Source organism: Podospora anserina, chromosome 5 (genome assembly GCF_000226545.1).
Source record: "Podospora anserina S mat+ genomic DNA chromosome 5, supercontig 9".
In the NCBI taxonomy this organism is placed as follows: domain Eukaryota; kingdom Fungi; phylum Ascomycota; class Sordariomycetes; order Sordariales; family Podosporaceae; genus Podospora; species Podospora anserina.
In genome coordinates this window covers 822,833-841,814 of record NW_001914843.1, presented here as the reverse complement: position 1 = coordinate 841,814, position 18,982 = coordinate 822,833, and the positions used below count along the sequence as shown (strand labels likewise).

Genomic DNA, 18,982 nt, shown 5'->3' with positions numbered 1-18,982 from the left:
AGGAACGCCATCCGCGTTGACTGTAGCGTTCCGTCTGTTGCCTGGGAACATATCGAACAACCCAACGCTACTTCATCCATGCTACCCAACAATGCAACAGGCGTAGTCTCTCACACCCTCCCTCACACCTCCGGGTGTCATTTGCCCAGGCATCACTTATCAAGACATCACTGATCAAGCGATTTGGTCAATCAGACATTTTTATTCAGATATTCTTTATGCAAATATTGACTATGCAAACATTACTCATACAGACATTGTCGTTGTGGGTAATCCTTATGTGTGAGGCACCAACCGTCGCAACATAACTCATTCCGGCACAACTCATCATGACATTACCTTACCTGTCCAGGCATGATTTATCCAGGCACTTCTCATCTCATAAGATACGACTGTCCAGGATTCGCTTGGTCATTGAAACATTACTCTCGAAGGCATCACTTACCCACACATCTCTCAACCAAACATTACTCATTCCCACATAGTGCACACGAACCAATGTTTCAATGACAAACCCAATCGAAAAGTGCATTTCTCTGTCAGTTTGGTACCCTGCACAAAATACCTTGAAAGTCTTCTCATACACTCACACAACCCCATAACGAGACCCCGTCTATGCGCAACCACCAACCAGTTATCCAAGACCCAAAAACTCAAAGAAACCCCCATGTAGGTACAGCAGGTACAAAGGAAACTACCACCTCCTAGGAGCCTGAAATCTCACTTAGATACCAGAGTCCTCCTGCGGGTGAACAGGCGGCCAGCCCGTCCATCTCTGGCAAGTCCGCTCAAACTCATCGATGTCCCTCTGCAGCAGTCCACTCCTGATCTTGCTCTGGCTCTCGACAAATTCCAGGGACAAGCCCTGGCTGGCGTGCCAGGCGATGTGGCAGTGCACCAGCCAAGCACCGGGGTTGTCGAGCTCGAACGCGATAGCAAGGTAGCCGCGGCCAGGGAGGACAGCGACATCGCGACGGGAGGGGTTGGCGGTGTTGAAGCCGGAGGTGTCGCCGTTGAAGGTTGCTTGGGGGACCGCGGCCAATACCCAGAAGTCGTGACCGTGGAGGTGGATTGGGTGGGCGGCGCTGAGAAGGAGCGTTAGTCAATGATGGATGGTGAGGGGAAAGGGAAGGGGAAGAAACTTACCCAATCTGAGTTTGGTCTTGGATGATGAGCACCTGCCACTGCTGCTCACCGGTGCCGGAAGGCTGCACGCCCACCACGTTGTAAGGGGTGGGGAAGATGCTTTCGTTGTTGAAGACGTGCTCCAGCGTGGGGTGGGACGGGTCGAGGTGCAGGGAGGAGGTGTTGAGCGTCCACTGGAACCACTCCGCGCCGTCGACGCCCTGTGGCCTTGTGCCCAGGTTCTCGAGGGTGGTGTTGAACATGTTTGTTACGTTCAGTTCGAGGTAGGGCTCGAGACTGGCGAGAGGTTCGCCGAGGCAGCTGGTGGAAATGGTGTTGTGGTTGGTGGAGGAGGGGAGGGCGGTGCTATCCTCGTCGTAGCGGACAATGCCGGTGATGCTTGCAGCGTTGAGGTTGGGACCGCTGCATCCTGCGATGAGTCCGGCGCGGAGCCAGTAGTTGCCGTCGGCTGTCTTGTTCTTGGGTTTGGCTGTGACGACGATATCATATCTTTGACCCATGGAGATCTGAACCGAGTCTGTGGTGTAAGGCTTGATTGGGACAAGATCTTGGGCGATAACAGTCAGGTCATGCTGATCAATGCTGAAGTCGAACACTGAGTCAACAGCTGGGTTGACGAGACGGATAAGATATGTTGTGTTCTCCTTGAAAATGATCTCGTGCTTTGCACCCTGTCCAACGCAGCGAGCGTCGGTGGCAGGGTTGCAGTTAGGGGTAATGGTGTTGGTGCCGTTGATGAGACCTGTTTCAAGCGTGGGAGGTCTACCGCCCTTGGCGACAGTACTCCAGAGATGGAATGCCTCGGTGTGGCCCCAGTCAGAGAGGAACAAGTTGCCAAGGTCAACCTCATAGTCTGCAGTAGCGGGACCATTGAAGATCATGCCGCCAAAGAGACCTTCAGCGTACTGCAGAGAGAAATGAGAGTGGTACCAAGTCGAGCCATATTGGGTGACCTTGAACCGGTAGGTTTGGGTGTCACCAGGGCGGATACCACACTGAGTAACGCCAGGCACGCCTATCAACACCCGTTAACATTATGATCCCTCGTGGGGGAGTAGTATGAGAAAGTCAACATACCATCATTAAGAGAGTTATCTCTCATATGGAGACCATGCCAGTGAATGGCTGTCCCGTTCTCCAGCATGTTATTGGTGACATGGATGACAAGGTCATCACCCCAATCGGCAAAGATCGTGGGGCCAGGAATAGTGCCGTTAAAGGTCATGCAGGTTCGAAGGTAGCCGTCAGGGGAGCAGTCTCCCTGCTGGACAGAGAGCCAGTACTCCCTGGTGTTTCCGGTGTTGGGCCAGGTGGTGTAGTAATTGGTATCGAGACCAAACTCTCCCCAGCATTCACGGGAAGTCGGAGTGTTTTCACAACCCTGACGAGGCTTCAGAGGTGTGAGATGAGGGTTCGACTGCAAAGAGTCAAGAGGAAGGGCGATAGCCGTGACGGCTGTAAAGAAAGCCCCGAGGGCAAGAAGCGTCTGCTTCATAGTGTCTGATGGACCGGCTGGTCAAGCAAAGTAATGATGTCAAAAGAGTGTAAGAAGTAGGTAGTATGCCGAAGGCTCTTTCTCAGCTTGAGGATGTGAGACAAAGGTGTTTGATAACGCGCACATGGCCATCTTCTTATACTCGTGATGTCTTCAACGAAGGCGTCTTTGAAATCAATATTTCCTCCAGGGTATAGGAAGGCTTCCGGCCAGCCCGATAACTCCATGTCCACGAGGATAGCTTCATCCTGCCTCATCCGCAACGGCGGACCGATCATGCCACCGCTCCAGGCAGACTTCACAGAAAAGGGAAGCATTGGTGATGGTAATTTTAACAGCGCCGCATTCGTCCAGAGCGTGGGGATGGCGGTGGTGGTCAGCTTGAGCACACACCCTGCGGGATCAAAGAGCCGTGTCTAAGTATTGTGATGTTTGTTCCTGAACGACTAGGTATCAGTGCCTGATACACGATGAAGTTGTCGAGGAACTTTGTGCCGTCTCGTATATACGACATCAGCTCTCGAGGGCTTGTCATGGCTGATGTTGATGCCAGAGGAGGCGCTAGATGTCAATAAAAGCTGCAAGGTGACGATCCTTTCCTTGAATGGTGACAAGCTCGGATTGGGTCTTTGCTCTCAGCTTGCGGGTGCCCCTATTGTTCAGATGAGGGACATGGGGCCACGTGGTACGAGCCGCGGAGTGTACTTTGCGTCAACGTTAGGGTCGCAATATGGGATGAAAATTAGGGCCGCGCGTGGGGATACACATTCCGTAGTGGGTGACTGCGGATAGGAGTCAGAGGGCTCTCGTGATGGGAACCTAGTTGGTATCCAACTACCCTGGGTATGGAGCAGAGTTCGGTGTGAAGAAGGATTCGGCCGAGCGCAGCGCACCCGCGAGCTGTCAAGGTCAGTGTGGCGCGGGAGCCGTTTTTGTCGGGAGGAACAGTACCTAGGACCCATGGCTCATGGGTAGGAAAGTAGGTAAGCAGTGGAGATATGTGATGTGCGGCTGCACGTGGCTGCTCCCGGGAGCAAGTGGTCCTTGTCAACCTTGCCAGAGCGTCATCGTTGTTCGTGTTGGTTTCCAGGGCTCTGGCATTGGTCACACAAGATCCGACGAGCTTCTTCTTAATCACATGAATCAGGTCGAGATCTCAGTGCATGAGTAAGACGGCTGCATATCGCATCCGACGTCTGCTTGGCCTACAAACGTCCCTTATGCCAAAGTTGAGGTTAGTCGTACAGACCTAAATTCGAGCCGGCGCCACCCGTCATCTCATCTTTTTAAGTTCAAACGGCCAACCTTGTTAGTCTGCTATGGGCGTATTGATTATTGAGCGTTACGGCGGCTGGAAGTTGACATCACACTATTGAAGAGCTTACGAATCCTTTCTCGAACCTGTCCATATTGTAAAAGCCCACCACTAACAATACCCAGGGGTAACTATGGTGGTTCGCGGAGTTAGCGATGGCGTTGTATTAATGCTGTGAGAAACAAGATGTATATCACCGTCACAATATTCATCTATTTTAAGCTCGTAAGCTTCTGGAAGAACGATAGGGGTTCGGCATCCCTTAACGGACTCGCTGAAGTGCGAAGCCCGGCTTTGATCTGCATGGGATGCCACCGTCCCAACGACAGCCTGCGGGACGTGTCAGTTCGCTAACATCCTTCCTGCACGGTCCCAACGTCGCAGTGCGAAGAATGTAACCTTAGGATGCCGGCATTCTGTTCGTGTTCTCTGAGGGAGATTGCACCTGCTCCTTCGCAAAGGGTAAGCACTGATTGGTTTCAAAATTTGAGAAGGGGGGCGACGCCCATCAGCGACCAGCTTTTGTGGCGTGGCTGAGGGGCAATAGGACCTTTCGGCAGCTTGTTCCGAGGAGACTGCAAAGTACAGCCATGCGATTCGGTGCTATTAGCTTATACGCCGTGGCGTAGCTATGACCGTCACTTTCGTGATTGAGGGATTCATCGGGTATGTAGATCGAAAACTGTGTTAAATCCGCAGCTTGATTTCTTTGGTCTGGGTCCGATCCAGCACGGTTACCCCAGGTCCCCCCGCCTGTCAAGATTGTCGATCTTTAGCTGTCAATTCGTCACTTAACCTATGGGCAGGGCTGAGTTTCACAGAGCAGAACCGGGCGCCTGGAAATCGCTTATTGCTTGATATTAAACACACTATATTTCCCACAGCATAGCCATCGAGTTTCCCTGTTCTTAGACTGCAATAGCGCGGCACAAAAAACTTCCTTCAGAATCCCCAACGGCTTCTTCCATGCAATCCCTGATGCCACATGATCCTTCCTATTTTCCTCGCTTGAATGGCTTGAAAGGTCGAACTACCGACTTAATCTATTTGACAGGACCACCTTATTCCCAAGCGAACGGATAGCTCGGGGTTTTTTGGTCTCATCCCGTCACAGCAACAGTAGCATTGAACGTGACTGATAGTTGGGAAGAATTGCGCTGGTGACCTCGGAGATAGCGGAATAGTGCAAGAGAACTCGGTGAGTGTATCACCCACCTTCTTCTAGCAAGTGGGACTGGTAACCCAGTCTCACCTCAGGTGTTGAGCTTGCCGTCCTGACCGTCAGAGGAGTGACCAACTTCAATGCTGTGAAACCTAGCCTACAGGATATTCTAATTGATCGCCATGCGAAGTAGGTCATCAAAAGGGTCAACGAGGGCATGCAAGCTGCGGTTCCTGACGATACCTTCCGTACTGGCAAATGTAGTGTAACACCCCCTCTGCAATCTGGCAAGCAAGGCAGATACCCATCGAGGGACTGGTGTTAATCTGGATCATGCAGATACGGAGTCAAACTCGATTGCCGAGCTGCGAGTTATAGGAGGAGATGGATGAGTTCCGCAAAGGCCAGGTACCTCCGCTATCTGATGTGCTTCATGCTGAAACCCAAAGGATGATTTCAGTATCGTTCCCACAAACCGCCCTTATACCATCACGCCATACCTAGCAACAAACAGACACATTTAAGTATGTCGTACCAAGCGCTTACACAACATCATCTACAGCCCCATGAACAAGGTATAGGCACTCGTCCCTCTTTGCCTCCAACGCAAGATGTCCTCAAGTCTAAATCTGGCTCCATCTCTACAACCCAAGAACCAGCTCATTTTCTCAAATATTGCTGACGGCATAGTGACCAACGCGTCCGCACTTTTAGAAAAGCTGATATAATTTCTTCTAGGGCAGCATCGGGACGTGGCTCTGGGACCAGAGTGTCGCATCAATGCTCTCGTTCCACTCGGCACTTGCCAATATGAATGTCACACCATAAAGTGCCGAATAAATTGTCGCCCAACAGGATAATTCTTGCTCTGCCGGGTGGGTAGGACTGTCCATTGTGTTACCTGCCAGGTTGAATATGTGTATCGAAATGTGAATTTGTGCGCGAACAGATCTTTCACCATCTACCCAGTGTAGAAACCTGCCAACGTTCCTGACTTACTGCCCATAGTCGTCTTCTACATACCCCTCTTTCCCGCTTCCTACCCGCCCCGCCCCCTACTTCCCCTTCCCCTATTGCCCCGTTCTCTATTACCCCTCCCCCAACTACCTCCCCCCCTACTACCTCCCCCCCTACTGCCTCCCCCGCTAGAGTTGCCTCTTCCACCGTTGCCAAGGCTAGCCCACATCTGCCAGCGTTCTCGCATTCTCTTGGTAAACCCATGCCTCAAACCGCACAAGTGCTTTCGCCTCCTCGATACAATCCTTCAAGCAATCAAGTGCCCGAGCCTGTAAGCCCATCTCCCAGGCCCCCTCCGCCTCCATCTCTAAAGCCACAAGAGTATCCACATGATCCTCTCCATACTGGGCAGTTCGTACATCCACCACAGTACCAATCTGCTCAGTGCCTTCTTCCAATTCGCCTCTCGCCAGGTTAGCCCGCCCCATTTCCAGGACCACCTCGCGCGCAAAATTGTTGGCCTCCCCCAGCTTCTTTGCACAGTCGCCAAGGACCCACTGCAGATACCCGAGCGCCTGGTCAAGTAAGTCCTTGTTGTCTTGGTCTTCATTCAGGGCTTTGGCCAGTTTCAGAGTCTGCAGGTACAGGCCGCGCACATCACGCGTCAGAATCGGATCCTTCCGTTCGTAGACTTGCACAATGTCCCACTGGAAGACCAGTGCCTGTTTCCTGGCACTGGCATCTTTGGCGGCCATTCTGGGTGTCAAGTGTATGACGGAATCTGTATAAGTGCGGTGATTGTCACGGAGTGCTTGCATACCCCTCGTGTACGCCTCAAAGGGTACCAAGTCGTCGTAGGGATCATCGCCGCTGTCAACGAGCTCCAGTTGGTTCATGGCATTGAGAGTGGCCGCGTGGTTCTCTCCGAGAAGCCTCTTTCGGGTTTGAAAAGACCTCTTCGCATACCTTTTTCGCCTCGGTGAACTGCTCTAGCTTGTACAGCAGTATCGATAGCGTTGCCACCCTCCTCAAAGTCGTTGGGTGATCATGCCCCAGCGTTTCTTTCGTAATCCTCACCAGGAGTATGGATCTCCTTGGCTCGAACCCATTGCGTCTGCTCAACGACAAGCCCTGCCAAAAGGCTCATGCTCTTCAATGTGTCGAGATCGTGTTCGCCAAAAGCCTCTTTCCACTGGTGAAAGAATTCAGCGGCCAGTGCCATAGCATTCCGGAACTTCTGACCTTCACCCTCAACGTCTTCGTAGAAATGGTGATAATCAATAACGGCCAGATGATTCGAGGCCATGAGCCTCCGGCGGTGCTTTGCACCCAGTGCTGCCGTCGACTCCGTCATGACTTTGCGGTTGAGCCTTCTGGCTTTATCATACCGACCTTGAGCCAGTAGAATCCCAAACAACCTGCACTTGATGTCTAGAACCACTGCGTTTCCGGGACTCAATAGATGCTGCACGTGTTCCAAGTCCTGTCTGGTCACTGCTGCGGCCTGGGCGAGAATGTCTTGCTCGACGTATGACCTCACGACCCCAGAGTTAATCCGGCTCATTTCGTCCCAGGCGAAGCCCAGTCCTTCCAAATCCAGTGCAGCCATTTTCTGTGCCAGATCAGTGTCGAGGTCAATATCCGTTTACTGCCCGTCGCTTCCTTGGTCTTTTTCAGGCTCCCAAAGCAAATGTCATGACAAAGTGCCAAGTCGGCGGCGCATGGGCTCTCGGGATTGGATGCCACTATCTCAGCGAGGGCTCTGAGAACGCAATACCGCAGTCGGAAGTCACAGGCATATAGCCTCCGCAGGCTATCCGAGAGCTACATGGGCAATATGGCCAGCGGATGTATATCAAGCTTGACTATGTACCTGGGTAGGCTCATAAGTACCTTGAAGTCCACACCAACTACCCTCTGACATGTGGGCCGAGGCCAATTGGTTACATGTTCCTGCGCGCCTGGTTAGTATGATAATAACCAACTGAAAGCCTGTTCTTCTCATTGATAGACAGATACTTACGGATCTGGGGCCTTGAGCTCAAGTAACACTCTCAGGTCAGCCACAGGCTCTTTCGGATCCAGTGCAAGAGTACCCTCAAAAAGCGGCTTAAATTCAGTCCCCAGCTTCCCGTCAAGGCCATCCCGTCCTGAGATCAGTGTTTGTGCCAGTTGCACGGCGAAACTCTGCTGGCCTGCGAGAATCTTCAAGATAGCTGGATCTGGCAGATAGTTGGCGGAGCGAAGCTTGTTTGCTATAGCCTGGCTCCTATCAGGCCCCGGGTCACTCAGGTAATCCAAACAGGACACGGGCACATGATCGGGACTTTGCGCCATCTTCAAAAGCTGTTTTTCGAATACAAACCATAGAGAGACCATGCCAAAGGAGAAGATATCCGCAGTCATTACCTCGGCTGGCGCAAGGTTAGAACGCTCCTGGCGCTCGGGTGCATGCCATGGAGAGGTGTTGGGCAGCTCCAACAGGTTGCTACTATTACCAAAAGAGGCGTGGTAGCCAAAATCGGCGACTTTGGCTGATAGCGAGCCATCCTCCCTCTTCAACATGAGGACATTTTCGGGCTTTATATCGCCGTGTATGATGTCTAACCAGTTCAAGAGTCAGTGAACACTGTGGCGACCACGGGAACAGCTGCAACTCACGATTGGAATGCATATCCGCAATGGCACGGCCAACCTCAAGGCATATCTTGAGTCGCTCTTCGAACCCCAACTCCCGACCAGCCGGAGTCCTCGCAAACTGCCAAAGATCACTCCATTGAGCCTTTTCGAAAACAAGGATTGGCCACGCCTCACTGTTCTCGAGGGGCTTCACAAGCGGAACCTCCCAGCAGATCCCACGCAGACGGGCAATGTGTGTGTGATCCCTCACAACTGGGCGGCACGAAAATTGATCTCGTCAATAAGACGACGGTACGTCTCGCTAGGGAAGGACCTGTCCTTCTCCGACACGTGCCTGTAGACATAGTCAATGCCCTCCCTCAGCGTTTCCTGAGTCACATCTTGCGGGCCACCCTTTCTGGCCAGCAGAGACGGTTGCCAGTCTGTCTCGCGCAGAAAGGGCAGCCTGTGCTTCTGGACCGCGGCAAGGAAGGTGATCAGGTTGCATTCCGCGTTGCTAGAGTCGGATGCCACCCGGGTGTCCTGGAAGAGTCGAGGACGCTCAAATGTTGAACATGTGTGGAGGCTCTCCGGGGTTGGTGTCTCTTCAGGGACCTTGAGCGACCCAGGCTGTCAGCACCGGTGGCGTCTTGGTGGAGAAGGGGGGTAGATGACTGACCCATGTATACGACATCTTGGCTACTGACGTGGCGGGAAGCCGATGACTGGGAATTGGACTCAAGTCGTCACCAACGTGTCGACGAGATGGTGATGGAGGAACAGGAAGCGCGTTAACGGGGAAAGGGGAAGGGTTCAGCTGCCCAATTGCCACTAGCGGCCCTAGAGAGGGGATCCGATGCTCTCCACTCCTCTAGTCATCAACTCACACTGGGGTTAAGCCCCACCGTGCTGTAACCCTATTCGTGCCAGCATGGCTTTGCGTGCGAAATTCATGAGTGGGATTTTGAAACTACCATCTCTCTGATATGTTGTTGAACCGCAAAGTGCGAGAGACCAAACCGTTGGAATGACATCAAGATCTGAGGATACGCCGAAGACGGGCGTTGGATAGCTTTCCCAGAGATTCCCCTCGACGGACGTCCTACAACAATACTAACTCTCCATTCTTGCTCTCCCACACATCCGGAGCATCGGACTCTCAAACCTCATCAACAATCCCATCACTCCACGCCTGGCCAGACCCATCCCGCCGATTAAGTTGCCGCTTCAAGCCTCGGGTGCAACCCCAAGGCGATGGTGGATACAGGTTACTGGGTCACCGGCACACCCGGTACAGCATAAGGTACTGGCTCCTCAGTATCCACCCTTCCTGTGCACAGCTATTCCCACTTGGGCAGGTAAGAGGTGCCCAGGTTGTCTTTGGAGCTATGAAGTCAAAGATCGGTCAAGAGTGAACGCGAGAATCTTTGTTGTCCAGTGGGGTCAGCATCAATGGTTGAAAGCATTGCGAATAAACCCAGCTGGAGCAACAGAAAGAAAACCATGCTAGCAGGTTCGGACTCAGATATTCATGTACCGAAAATCTGAGGAAATGGTATGTAAGGTTACAATGTCTGAGCGTTTAGTAGATTCAAGGTTAGAGTGCCGCGTACCCGTGGCTCCAGGGGGTTACAACACAAGACCCAAGCGTCTGGGACGTGGACCCTGAGTCCGAGGCCGCTCGGGGAAATTTAGATAGGTGGAATGTAGGTCAATTGGAGAATGATGTATGTGCTAGATGACATGAGTATCGCACAATACCACGGCTCAATGCTTCGGGGTTGACGCTCTCAGGAAGAGCCCATACAAGATAAGGTAAGAGACCAAAACACCCAACATCCTCAACAACGCGCGACTCAGATCGGTGGAAGTAAACCAAGGAGTTAGACCATCAGTAGCATAGAGTCGACATCTCCACACTGATCTAGCCCTAGCTCAATTAATAAGAAATACAAGCACCCCTAATGTACGCTACCTTAGACATCCAATCGCTGGTACTGTTACCCATTAACGTTGCAACAACACCGCACCACACTACGGTACACCATCTTCCCTGGTTCGTTCATACGAGTAGTGAATCCACATCAGGATCATCATCCCTACTCATACTATGGAGCTATGGAGCATCCATTCTCACCCCGACCAAAACACCCGTCATACTCGCGATCATCAACACCCAAGATGCCGAGTACGAAAAGAAATTCACCATGGCTTGGTCGACAATGCAAACATCCTCCTCCACAAGCAGTGGACCGACTAAACCAGCGATTGGATCACTCGGACAATTCTCTATAAACTCTTCTCCATCAAAGAGCCAATGCAAAAACTACAAGTACAACCTTCATCACCCCCATCAGTCCCATCATCTTCACCCATCCTCATCCTACACTTCCACACAACCCAACCAACCAACCACCAAAATGCATCTCTCCCTCACCTCCCTCGTCTCCCTCCTCGCAGCGGCCCAGTCCGCCTCAGCCTGGCAGAGTACGTCAACCACACCCCCTCCCTTTGCCCTCTTCCCCATCACTAACCTATTCCACAGTCATCGGCTACGCCGACAGCAGAATCTGCAACGACCAGGTCCAGAACCGCGTCCTCCGCGGCAGCACCTTCCACGACACCTGCTTCACCTTCGGCCAGTCCATGCCGGGCGTGTCTTGCACCCACTACGCCAGAAACGGAGCCCCCGCCCAGGCCTGCAGCGGCCATCTCCCCATCGTCTCCATCCGCCACGGCACCGGAGAGAACTGCATCTTCTACAGAAACGGGGGCTGCACTGGCGACCAGATTTGGAAGAACGGCGTCAACGGCTGCGCTACCTTTGGCGATCGCACCACCATTGGATCCTACAGGTGCAGCACCCGTTAAGGGCTGGTCTATGTTTTAGGGCCTGACGATGGGTACTGGGTTGGATAGAATATCTGGGATTGTATGGTTCATTTGGTTAGCTACAGGACATATCACAACAACAAAGCTCACCTTGGAATCATCCTCAACCAAGCTGTCTGTTATTTGTGCAATGTGAGGCTATCATGTCTCGCAGATCCACTCGAGACTATCATTGCTGTCTCATCCGGACACAGCTCCATCCAAACACCCCCTGCCCTTTTGCCAACCATCCTCGTGGTTTCTAGCAGTTGTTCTGATCGTGACGAGCAATCACATTCCACTTATCCGTGTAAAACACCTGGCCCAAGACGTCCTTCTTCCTGTGGACACAGTCGGAGCGGCAGAGGAACTCAGCACCATCAGCAATATCATTCCACCCGACCTCCTTCTCGAAGTTATTCTGTGTTTCGTCATTGTTAGTAATTTTCCATAGATCAACATCACACACGACAAAACCTACATCATTGCACCACCAAATAGCCGCACTCCAACTGCAGCTCACCCTCCCGCAGTTGCCCTTGCCCGGGCTACCGGGGCCATTCTTGGCCGAACCACTCAATGTGCGGAGGTAGCGGATGCCATCCCAAATCATACGCTTGCTGGCCTGGACGTAAGGGAGGTCGCATGTGAACGACTCGCGCGTGGGGAAGGAGAAGAGGCCCAAGTCAGAGGTATCGTCGCCGTCTTCCTGCTGCTCCGCGGTGGAGGCCGGAAGCTTGGACTGGAAGGTGCCGTTCCAGCCTGGGTAGGCGGCTTCCATGGCTGCGACGGCTTCTTGGACTGTGCCGGTCACGGTGATGGTGCCGGCGGAGGGGTTGTTCAGGTCGGTTGGGAGGTCCCAGGAGATGGGGACGGTGCCGTAGCCGAGGATTCCCTTGGGGTCAATGCCCGAGTTGGGGCCGGGGTCATCGGCGCGGCGGGCGGGAATGGCCACAGTGACCTGAGATACTGCTTAGTGAGACTTTGATGATGGAAAGTCAAGGGGTGTGGAGGTATGGTCTCACCGTGGAGAAAGCCTGAAGGCTGGCGAAGACGGTGGAGATTGTCAACATTGTGATCACGGTGAGTGGTTGGAGGTGGTGGTTGTGAGTCTGATGGATTGATAGGGAAGGGGAGAAGACAACGGGAGCAGGAGGACAAGAATATATACTCACCCGAGAGTGGCCGTGGCCCACCCAGGAGCAAGTAGATTCACTGCATGATCCGATTCAACTATTCGAATGAAATAACGAGATGTTCCCACAATTTCTCGGCCGTAAGTGCTGCTTTAATGCTGCTCCAGGCTGGCCTGTACCTCGAGGTGGAGCTCGTGACGTCCACCATTGCTCCCGGTCCGCAGCGTGCGGATATGTGCTTCCAAGTGACGAGAATGGCTCTCGGGGCTGTGGGCCAGAATGATTATCTGACTTTCTTTGTAGCCAGCCCCGAGTTGTAAGGCAGGGGCGGCGGAGAACATGCCACCCGTTGCTGGAGGCCAACCCACCTGCGCGGCTCTCCACCAGCAAAACTTTCTAGGCATGAGATGAGATAATTGGTGATCACAGAATGCAAAATGAAGGTAGGTATGTGGGAGCGAAGCTATTCGCAAAAGAGGATCCATGCGATTTCAGTAGCTAAACTCGGTGCCTTATCCGTGTTCGCCTCAAAGTGATGACAACATCAACACCAGGCCATAAACCCAACTCCCACCTAAAAATGCTTCAAAAACTGCATCCCAGCCCAACTAAACCCCCACTCACCAAGCCTGTTCAGCACCAATCCCTCCGCAACACCACATACCACCCCTCCTTAGTATACTCACCATGCCCCTTGACATACACCGTCTCATCAAGCGCACACTTGACGGTAACATACGCCGCCGCATTAGCAATATCCCTCCACTGAAGCTCCTTCTCAAAGTCATTCTGCAGTTACACAGGTTAGCCCAACCGCCCTCCGCCCTCCGCCCTCCCCTCTCATAACACTCACATTATTACACCAAATAATAGCCGAATTCCAACTACAACTAACCCTCCCACAATTCTCTGGCCCGGGCCCGTTCCTAGCAGTATCATTCAACCTCCGGAGGTACTCAATCCCCTCAAAGATCTGCTCCTGCAACGCGTCCTCATCCCCAGGGACATTGCAGTCGTAGTGGTCCGGTTCAAAGATTCTCGAGACACTACCACCACCACCACCAGCGGCACCAGGCTGGGACGTAAACGTCGCGTTCCAGCCGGGGTACTCCCCCTCCATCTTTGCAACGGCCTGCTCGATGGTGCCGGTGACGCTAATCTTTGCGCTGTTCGGCTCGGCCGGGTTAATGGGGAGGTCAAAGGTGAGATCGACCATGGTTTTGCCTTCGGGGCCGAAGCCGGTGTGGACAACAACCTGTTGGGTGGGTTAATTGGGATGAGGAGTGGAAAGGAGTGAGGATGGACAAACGCCAAAGAGGGCCAGAGTGCTGGTGAAGAAGGTGGTGAGAGAGATCATGCTGCTGGTGTTGAGGTTTCTATTGCTTGGTTAGGTACCTGCTAGCTGATGGATTGGAGGAGGTTGAATGAAGTGTGTGGAAGGAGTCGCAGAGGTTGATCACGCTTTATAGCCACCAGAGACCCATAGCCCGGGAAATGGCGATCAATTCCCTCAGGGTAGGAGCAAGCGGTGATAGGTGAGCGCTTACCGTTTGCTCCTGTCTAGGTGCTCACGAGTGAGTGACCGAAGCCAAGTGAATTGTTGGGGTTCACAGCACCCCAGGCTTGTGCTCCCATATCCGCTGGCGGATGACAGGCTTTTCTGATAAGGTAAGTTGAGTCAGGTGGGGGGAGAGACAACTGCAAAGAGTACAAAATCAAATGTTTTAACATGACCATAGATCCGAAGGTCTGGAAGCAGGTGGAGGGTTACATTCATACCTCACAGATGGCTGTTCGGAACAGGATTGATCTCGCCCGTGATCCCAGGGACACCTCTCTGTGGTGAAGTAAAACTACAGGAAAGCACGCACAACACTACACCAACCGTGTTTCAACCAAATATCTGATGCAACAAGGATTCAATACAGTATGAACGCTCGTCCTGGATGTCGCTCTCCCCATCGCTTTCGCTCTTGTGTCGCTTTGCCCTGCGATCACGGCCCGTTCACGTCATGGCCCTGACCACCCATCACCACCAACGCGACGCGAAAATCCTATGCTTCAAAACCCCGTAGGAACAAGATGCAACCCTCTGAAAGCAGCGCGAAACCCATCCATACAGAACAATACCCTTCAAAGCTCCATAACCTACTCCATAGCAACCCCCGCTGCCGCCCGACTATGCTGCCTCAACAGAGTGGGCATCTGCCCATTCACCAACTTGTAAATCGCCTCGTCAAGGCACCTGCCATCCCCAATATTCTGATTCCTCGTCCTCCGAAGCCAGTACTCAAACGGTCCGCGATTCTTGGCCAGCGCAATCCCCAACTCATAACAACGCTCATTGACGCTATGCTCGCTATGCATTTCCGTAAAATGCGTAATCATTTTGCTGATGTCCTTCAGTGGCCACTTGCATGGCGCAGCCGGTGACCTACCACTGCCCGCGAGCAAATACTTGGGAGAGCAGCAGAGGCGGCACTTCCAAAACCCGAGACGCTGAAGAACAGTGATGACGCCAGGTAAGTCGCCTTCTTCACCCGTGTCAACGATCTCGATCTCGCTCAAATCGTACTCTTCGGTGAGTTGGGCTACTGTGGTCGGTGAAGGGGACTGCTTGGCTCTCTTGGACGGTCCATCCGTCATTCCTTCATCCTCATCGTCTTCAGCAGGGCGCTTCGACGTTGTCGGCGTCGAAGACACCGTGCCGTCAGGGCGCTGCTTGGCGGTGAAGGAGGACGTGCCATTGATGCCGCCAGCCGCTGCGGCTGCGGCTGTCGCTGCTGGGACCATAGGGGTAACGACATTGGTGTATGCAAGACGGCTGTAACCAATTGGTTTGGCCATCTTGCGGTTCTGGAATGAAATCTGTTCGATCCGGTGCCTGCAATGGCGAATCTGGTGGCTAAGATCAAGCAACCGCAGTTGGAAAGTGCGGGACTCTTGAGGGGTCAGAGTTTCATCCGAGAGTTGGGCTTGAACAAAGGCCATGTCGTTGTGGTAGGCAGCAATGTCCTCTTCCAGTTGACGCACAGTGATCTCATCGATATTGTTGCAAAACTCAAAAGAGTAAGCTGGTTGCATCATCTGTGACTGGGCCTTCCTGGGAGCGATGACCTGAAGTGTGCCCTTGGCGTGTACCACTGGCGGGATGTCATCTACAGTGCCGTTGGTATCGGAGTTGACCACGGGATTGCCGTTAGTCTTAGCACTGGGGCTGGTTGATACTGGAGTAGCCTTCGCACTTGTTGGAGACCTCATCTCCACCTCGTCCGAGACTGGGGTTAGCATCGCCTTCTCCTTGGGTGCACTGACTGGAGGCGGACTGCTGTGGCTGGGTGAAAGAGAGCTTAACCCTGACTTGCTGCTAGCGCTGCTGCTGCGAGCGCGTGTAGCGGGAGGAGGAGGCATGGTTCGATGTGCTACCGTGATGCTATTACGAGGAGACATAGACTCTGACTCCTCTGGTGCGGTTGTTGCCGTTGGTGCGGCAGCTGTTGTGGTGTTGTTTTTCTTCTTCTTCTGTTTCCGTTGAAGAATGTTAGTATCGAATGGAGCGGTTGAGGGAGAAAGATGAGGATTTTGAAAATCGAGAAGGTGAGCGTGAAAATGAGACTTTGTTTGCCGCTTTGAAAGAGTGAGAGTGAAAATAGACAAACGGGCTCATGAAAAAAAGAAAAGAGGCGGAACACGAGGCACATACCTGGTCTTTGGAGGCAGAAGATTGCGCCTGTAATGAGGTTCTCTTTGACGGAGGCATGTTTGAAGGGAAGAAAGCCAGTGGTTGAATGCAGGTGCAGAAAAAAAAGTGGTGGTGGTGGGGGACCAGGGAGAGCGAAGGCAAAGTGAGGAAGAAGAAAAAGGAAAGAACGTTGGCAGTGAGTGGAAGATAAAAAAAATAAAAAATAAAAAAAGAGGAGTTGATTACGACAATGAGAAGAGGGGCAAGAAGCTTTGTCTTTTTTTTTTTTTTGAGCTCGAGCTTCCAGGGCATCTCCCCTTTTTTATTTTTTATTTTTTTCCTTTCTTGGAGTAGATCATCCCCACTTTTAAGCGAACGACGGGCCGTGGTTGGCCAGATAGCCGGGTATCGCGGACGTGCACGCATTTTCTTATTTTTTTTTTTTAGACTAGTATTTGTTTCGTTGCTGCCCGGTCACAGCAAAGAAGGGAGACTCCACATCGGACATGTCTTTTTGTTGACGTGTTTGACGTGAACACCACAAAATCCCACCCGGTTCCGGACATCGACATGCGGCACCAAGACTGCTGTGGTTCACCAACCAACCAACCAGTCCAAGGTCAACATTCAGGGGCAGTCAACAAGATATTAAACTTTCCAAGGAGCGGTGTCGGCCAGTCTGGCAACCTGAGATTGCCCTGATTCATCAATTGATCCTTGACTCCTCCGACTATCATTTGAACCTAGTCGGCATTGTGAGACAAGACCAGGGATTGAATAATTATCACATTGCTTTGCATTTATCAGTATTAACAGCTTCTTCATAGAATGCGGACATTTCAATACATTCATAGATATAAAAGCCAATCCTGATTCCTGCCCAAGACTCTGTCTGGAATGACCCTGGCCCTCCACTCGGTTAATTACCACCACTACCCAAGCTCAACCAGCCACAAGAATCTACAAAACCTCCCTCATTGGCTAAACCCGTCTGATATAATTTCCTGGCTAAGCCGGCTGTATAGACTAAAACAAGAACCGACCATGTGTCATGTTCAGTTTGTGTATCATGTCTCTGCCGCTCCTCGCTCTTGTAAGCCGACTTATATCTCAGCACCGTCCACGATCGAGATGACGGTACCCTCACTTAACTGACCTATCTTCTTCCCCACATCAAAATGAAGCGCCTCCCTGACACCATCTCCCTCCTCGTCATCTCTACCTTCTCCTCTTCAGTTCTCGCATCCGCCCAATACACAACCTGCCTCCCCACCCCCCTCCTCTCCTCCCCTATCCCAACCTGCCCCCTCGAGTCAGACGGCAGTTTCTGGTCCCCCACCCCCTGGTGCCCAACCCCATCAGACGGCTACGAGTCCGGACCCCCCGATTGCATCTTCACCACCCCCCACATCCGCAACCAAGGCCTTTCCGTCATCACCTTCCCCCCCTTAGCCGCAGCTTTAATTTCCCCTGCCCTTGATGACTCCCTCGTTCCCTCTCCCTTCCGCCGCTTCAACACCTCCGCAGAAAAATGGAAAATCGCCCCTCTCCCCAACCGCGGCCTTGGTCTGGTTGCAACAGGCAACTTCAAGCAACACGAGACGATAATGGTTGGCTTTCCCGTCTTGATCGTCAGGTTGGAGTTTATCAATGGGGATCGGTACTCGGCCAAGAACAAGAGGAGGATGCTTGATTTGGCGGTGGGAAATCTGCCCGAGGAGACGAGGAGGGAGGTGGAGGGGTTGGCGAGGAGTAATCCTAGCAATGAAAAGGATTGGGGTGAGTGATATTGTCATGTGATGGAGTCAGGACGGGTATGCTAATAATATTTTGTAGTCGTGGACGTGCTAAGGACAAACGGCTTCGGGATTGAGATCGCGGGGGAGGGGCACTTGGCGCTTTTTCTTGAGGGGTCGAGGGTGAATCACAACTGCAGGCCGAATGCGTTTTGGAGGTGGGTGCCGAGTAAGATGGCTATGGAAGTGGTTGCTCTGAGAGGAATCGGAAAGGGGGAGGAGGTGGCGCATAGCTGTGAGTTTGCTTTGTTTTGTCAGTTAGGGGTAGAACGGGTTGCTGACATGGGATTGCAGATGCACCGCTCGGGTACACTCACGAGCAGAGGAAGGCGGTCCTTCAGCCGTGGGGGTTTCAGTGTCAGTGTGCACTTTGCGCTGCGCCGGCAAGGGAGAGGGAGGCTGCTGATGATCGGAGAGACAGGATCCTGGAGATCTACCAGACGTTGGGGAAGGCTGCTGAGTTGGGGAGTGTGGAGAGGGTTGACCAGCTGGTCAGGGAGGCGATGATGTTGATCGAGAAAGAAGAACTACAGCCGCAGCTGGTGGAGTATTATGCCCATTTTGCCAGAGCTTACATCGAGCTGAACGAGCTGAAAAAGGCAGGGGTATTTATCCAGAGAGCAGACGAGATGTGGCTTTTATATGGAGGAGAAGAGCATGAAAATGTTGATGGAATGTCTGAGTTATGGAAACAGTTTGCAGAGGCAGTATCGGAGATGGAAGACGACTGATGTCACATACTCTGAGAGGCTAGGCCTTTTGGTCTTGAAACTCTTGGCATTTCACCACCCATTTTCCAAATG

At 52.6% G+C, this 18,982-nt stretch overlaps 9 protein-coding genes across 9 annotated transcripts; 2 read left to right on the top strand and 7 right to left on the bottom strand.

Annotated features, from left to right (window-relative positions):
* Positions 1–724: 724 nt before the first annotated feature.
* PODANS_5_9860 (uncharacterized protein) lies at positions 725–2,641 on the bottom strand (the record flags this gene model as incomplete). The annotated part of the gene is made up of 3 exons (XM_001904777.1): positions 725–1,085; positions 1,147–2,161; positions 2,224–2,641. 3 exons carry the CDS (start codon positions 2,639–2,641, stop codon positions 725–727), a joined length of 1,794 nt encoding a protein of 597 aa, XP_001904812.1.
* Positions 2,642–6,293: 3,652 nt separating this feature from the next.
* Positions 6,294–6,971, bottom strand: PODANS_5_9856 (uncharacterized protein; the record flags this gene model as incomplete). Its single annotated transcript, XM_001904776.1, has 1 exon — positions 6,294–6,971. The coding sequence occupies one exon, from the start codon at positions 6,969–6,971 to the stop codon at positions 6,294–6,296; it is 678 nt and encodes a 225-aa protein (XP_001904811.1).
* Positions 6,972–7,120: 149 nt separating this feature from the next.
* Positions 7,121–7,684, bottom strand: PODANS_5_9855 (uncharacterized protein; the record flags this gene model as incomplete). Its single annotated transcript, XM_001904775.1, has 1 exon — positions 7,121–7,684. The coding sequence occupies one exon, from the start codon at positions 7,682–7,684 to the stop codon at positions 7,121–7,123; it is 564 nt and encodes a 187-aa protein (XP_001904810.1).
* A 410-nt stretch (positions 7,685–8,094) lies between these two features.
* On the bottom strand, positions 8,095–8,640 carry PODANS_5_9854 (uncharacterized protein; the record flags this gene model as incomplete). Its single annotated transcript, XM_001904774.1, has 1 exon — positions 8,095–8,640. One exon carries the CDS (start codon positions 8,638–8,640, stop codon positions 8,095–8,097), a length of 546 nt encoding a protein of 181 aa, XP_001904809.1.
* Positions 8,641–10,658: 2,018 nt separating this feature from the next.
* On the top strand, positions 10,659–11,591 carry PODANS_5_9852 (uncharacterized protein; the record flags this gene model as incomplete). The annotated part of the gene is made up of 1 exon (XM_001904773.1): positions 10,659–11,591. The coding sequence occupies one exon, from the start codon at positions 10,659–10,661 to the stop codon at positions 11,589–11,591; it is 933 nt and encodes a 310-aa protein (XP_001904808.1).
* Positions 11,592–11,827: 236 nt separating this feature from the next.
* Positions 11,828–12,638, bottom strand: PODANS_5_9850 (uncharacterized protein; the record flags this gene model as incomplete). The annotated part of the gene is made up of 2 exons (XM_001904772.1): positions 11,828–12,526; positions 12,591–12,638. 2 exons carry the CDS (start codon positions 12,636–12,638, stop codon positions 11,828–11,830), a joined length of 747 nt encoding a protein of 248 aa, XP_001904807.1.
* Positions 12,639–13,334: 696 nt separating this feature from the next.
* On the bottom strand, positions 13,335–13,917 carry PODANS_5_9845 (uncharacterized protein; the record flags this gene model as incomplete). Its single annotated transcript, XM_001904771.1, has 2 exons — positions 13,335–13,490; positions 13,555–13,917. The coding sequence occupies 2 exons, from the start codon at positions 13,915–13,917 to the stop codon at positions 13,335–13,337; spliced, it is 519 nt and encodes a 172-aa protein (XP_001904806.1).
* Positions 13,918–14,849: 932 nt separating this feature from the next.
* PODANS_5_9840 (uncharacterized protein) lies at positions 14,850–16,151 on the bottom strand (the record flags this gene model as incomplete). The annotated part of the gene is made up of 1 exon (XM_001904770.1): positions 14,850–16,151. The coding sequence occupies one exon, from the start codon at positions 16,149–16,151 to the stop codon at positions 14,850–14,852; it is 1,302 nt and encodes a 433-aa protein (XP_001904805.1).
* Positions 16,152–17,561: 1,410 nt separating this feature from the next.
* PODANS_5_9830 (uncharacterized protein) lies at positions 17,562–18,910 on the top strand (the record flags this gene model as incomplete). Its single annotated transcript, XM_001904769.1, has 3 exons — positions 17,562–18,135; positions 18,220–18,414; positions 18,474–18,910. 3 exons carry the CDS (start codon positions 17,562–17,564, stop codon positions 18,908–18,910), a joined length of 1,206 nt encoding a protein of 401 aa, XP_001904804.1.
* Between the last annotated feature and the right edge of the window lie 72 nt (positions 18,911–18,982).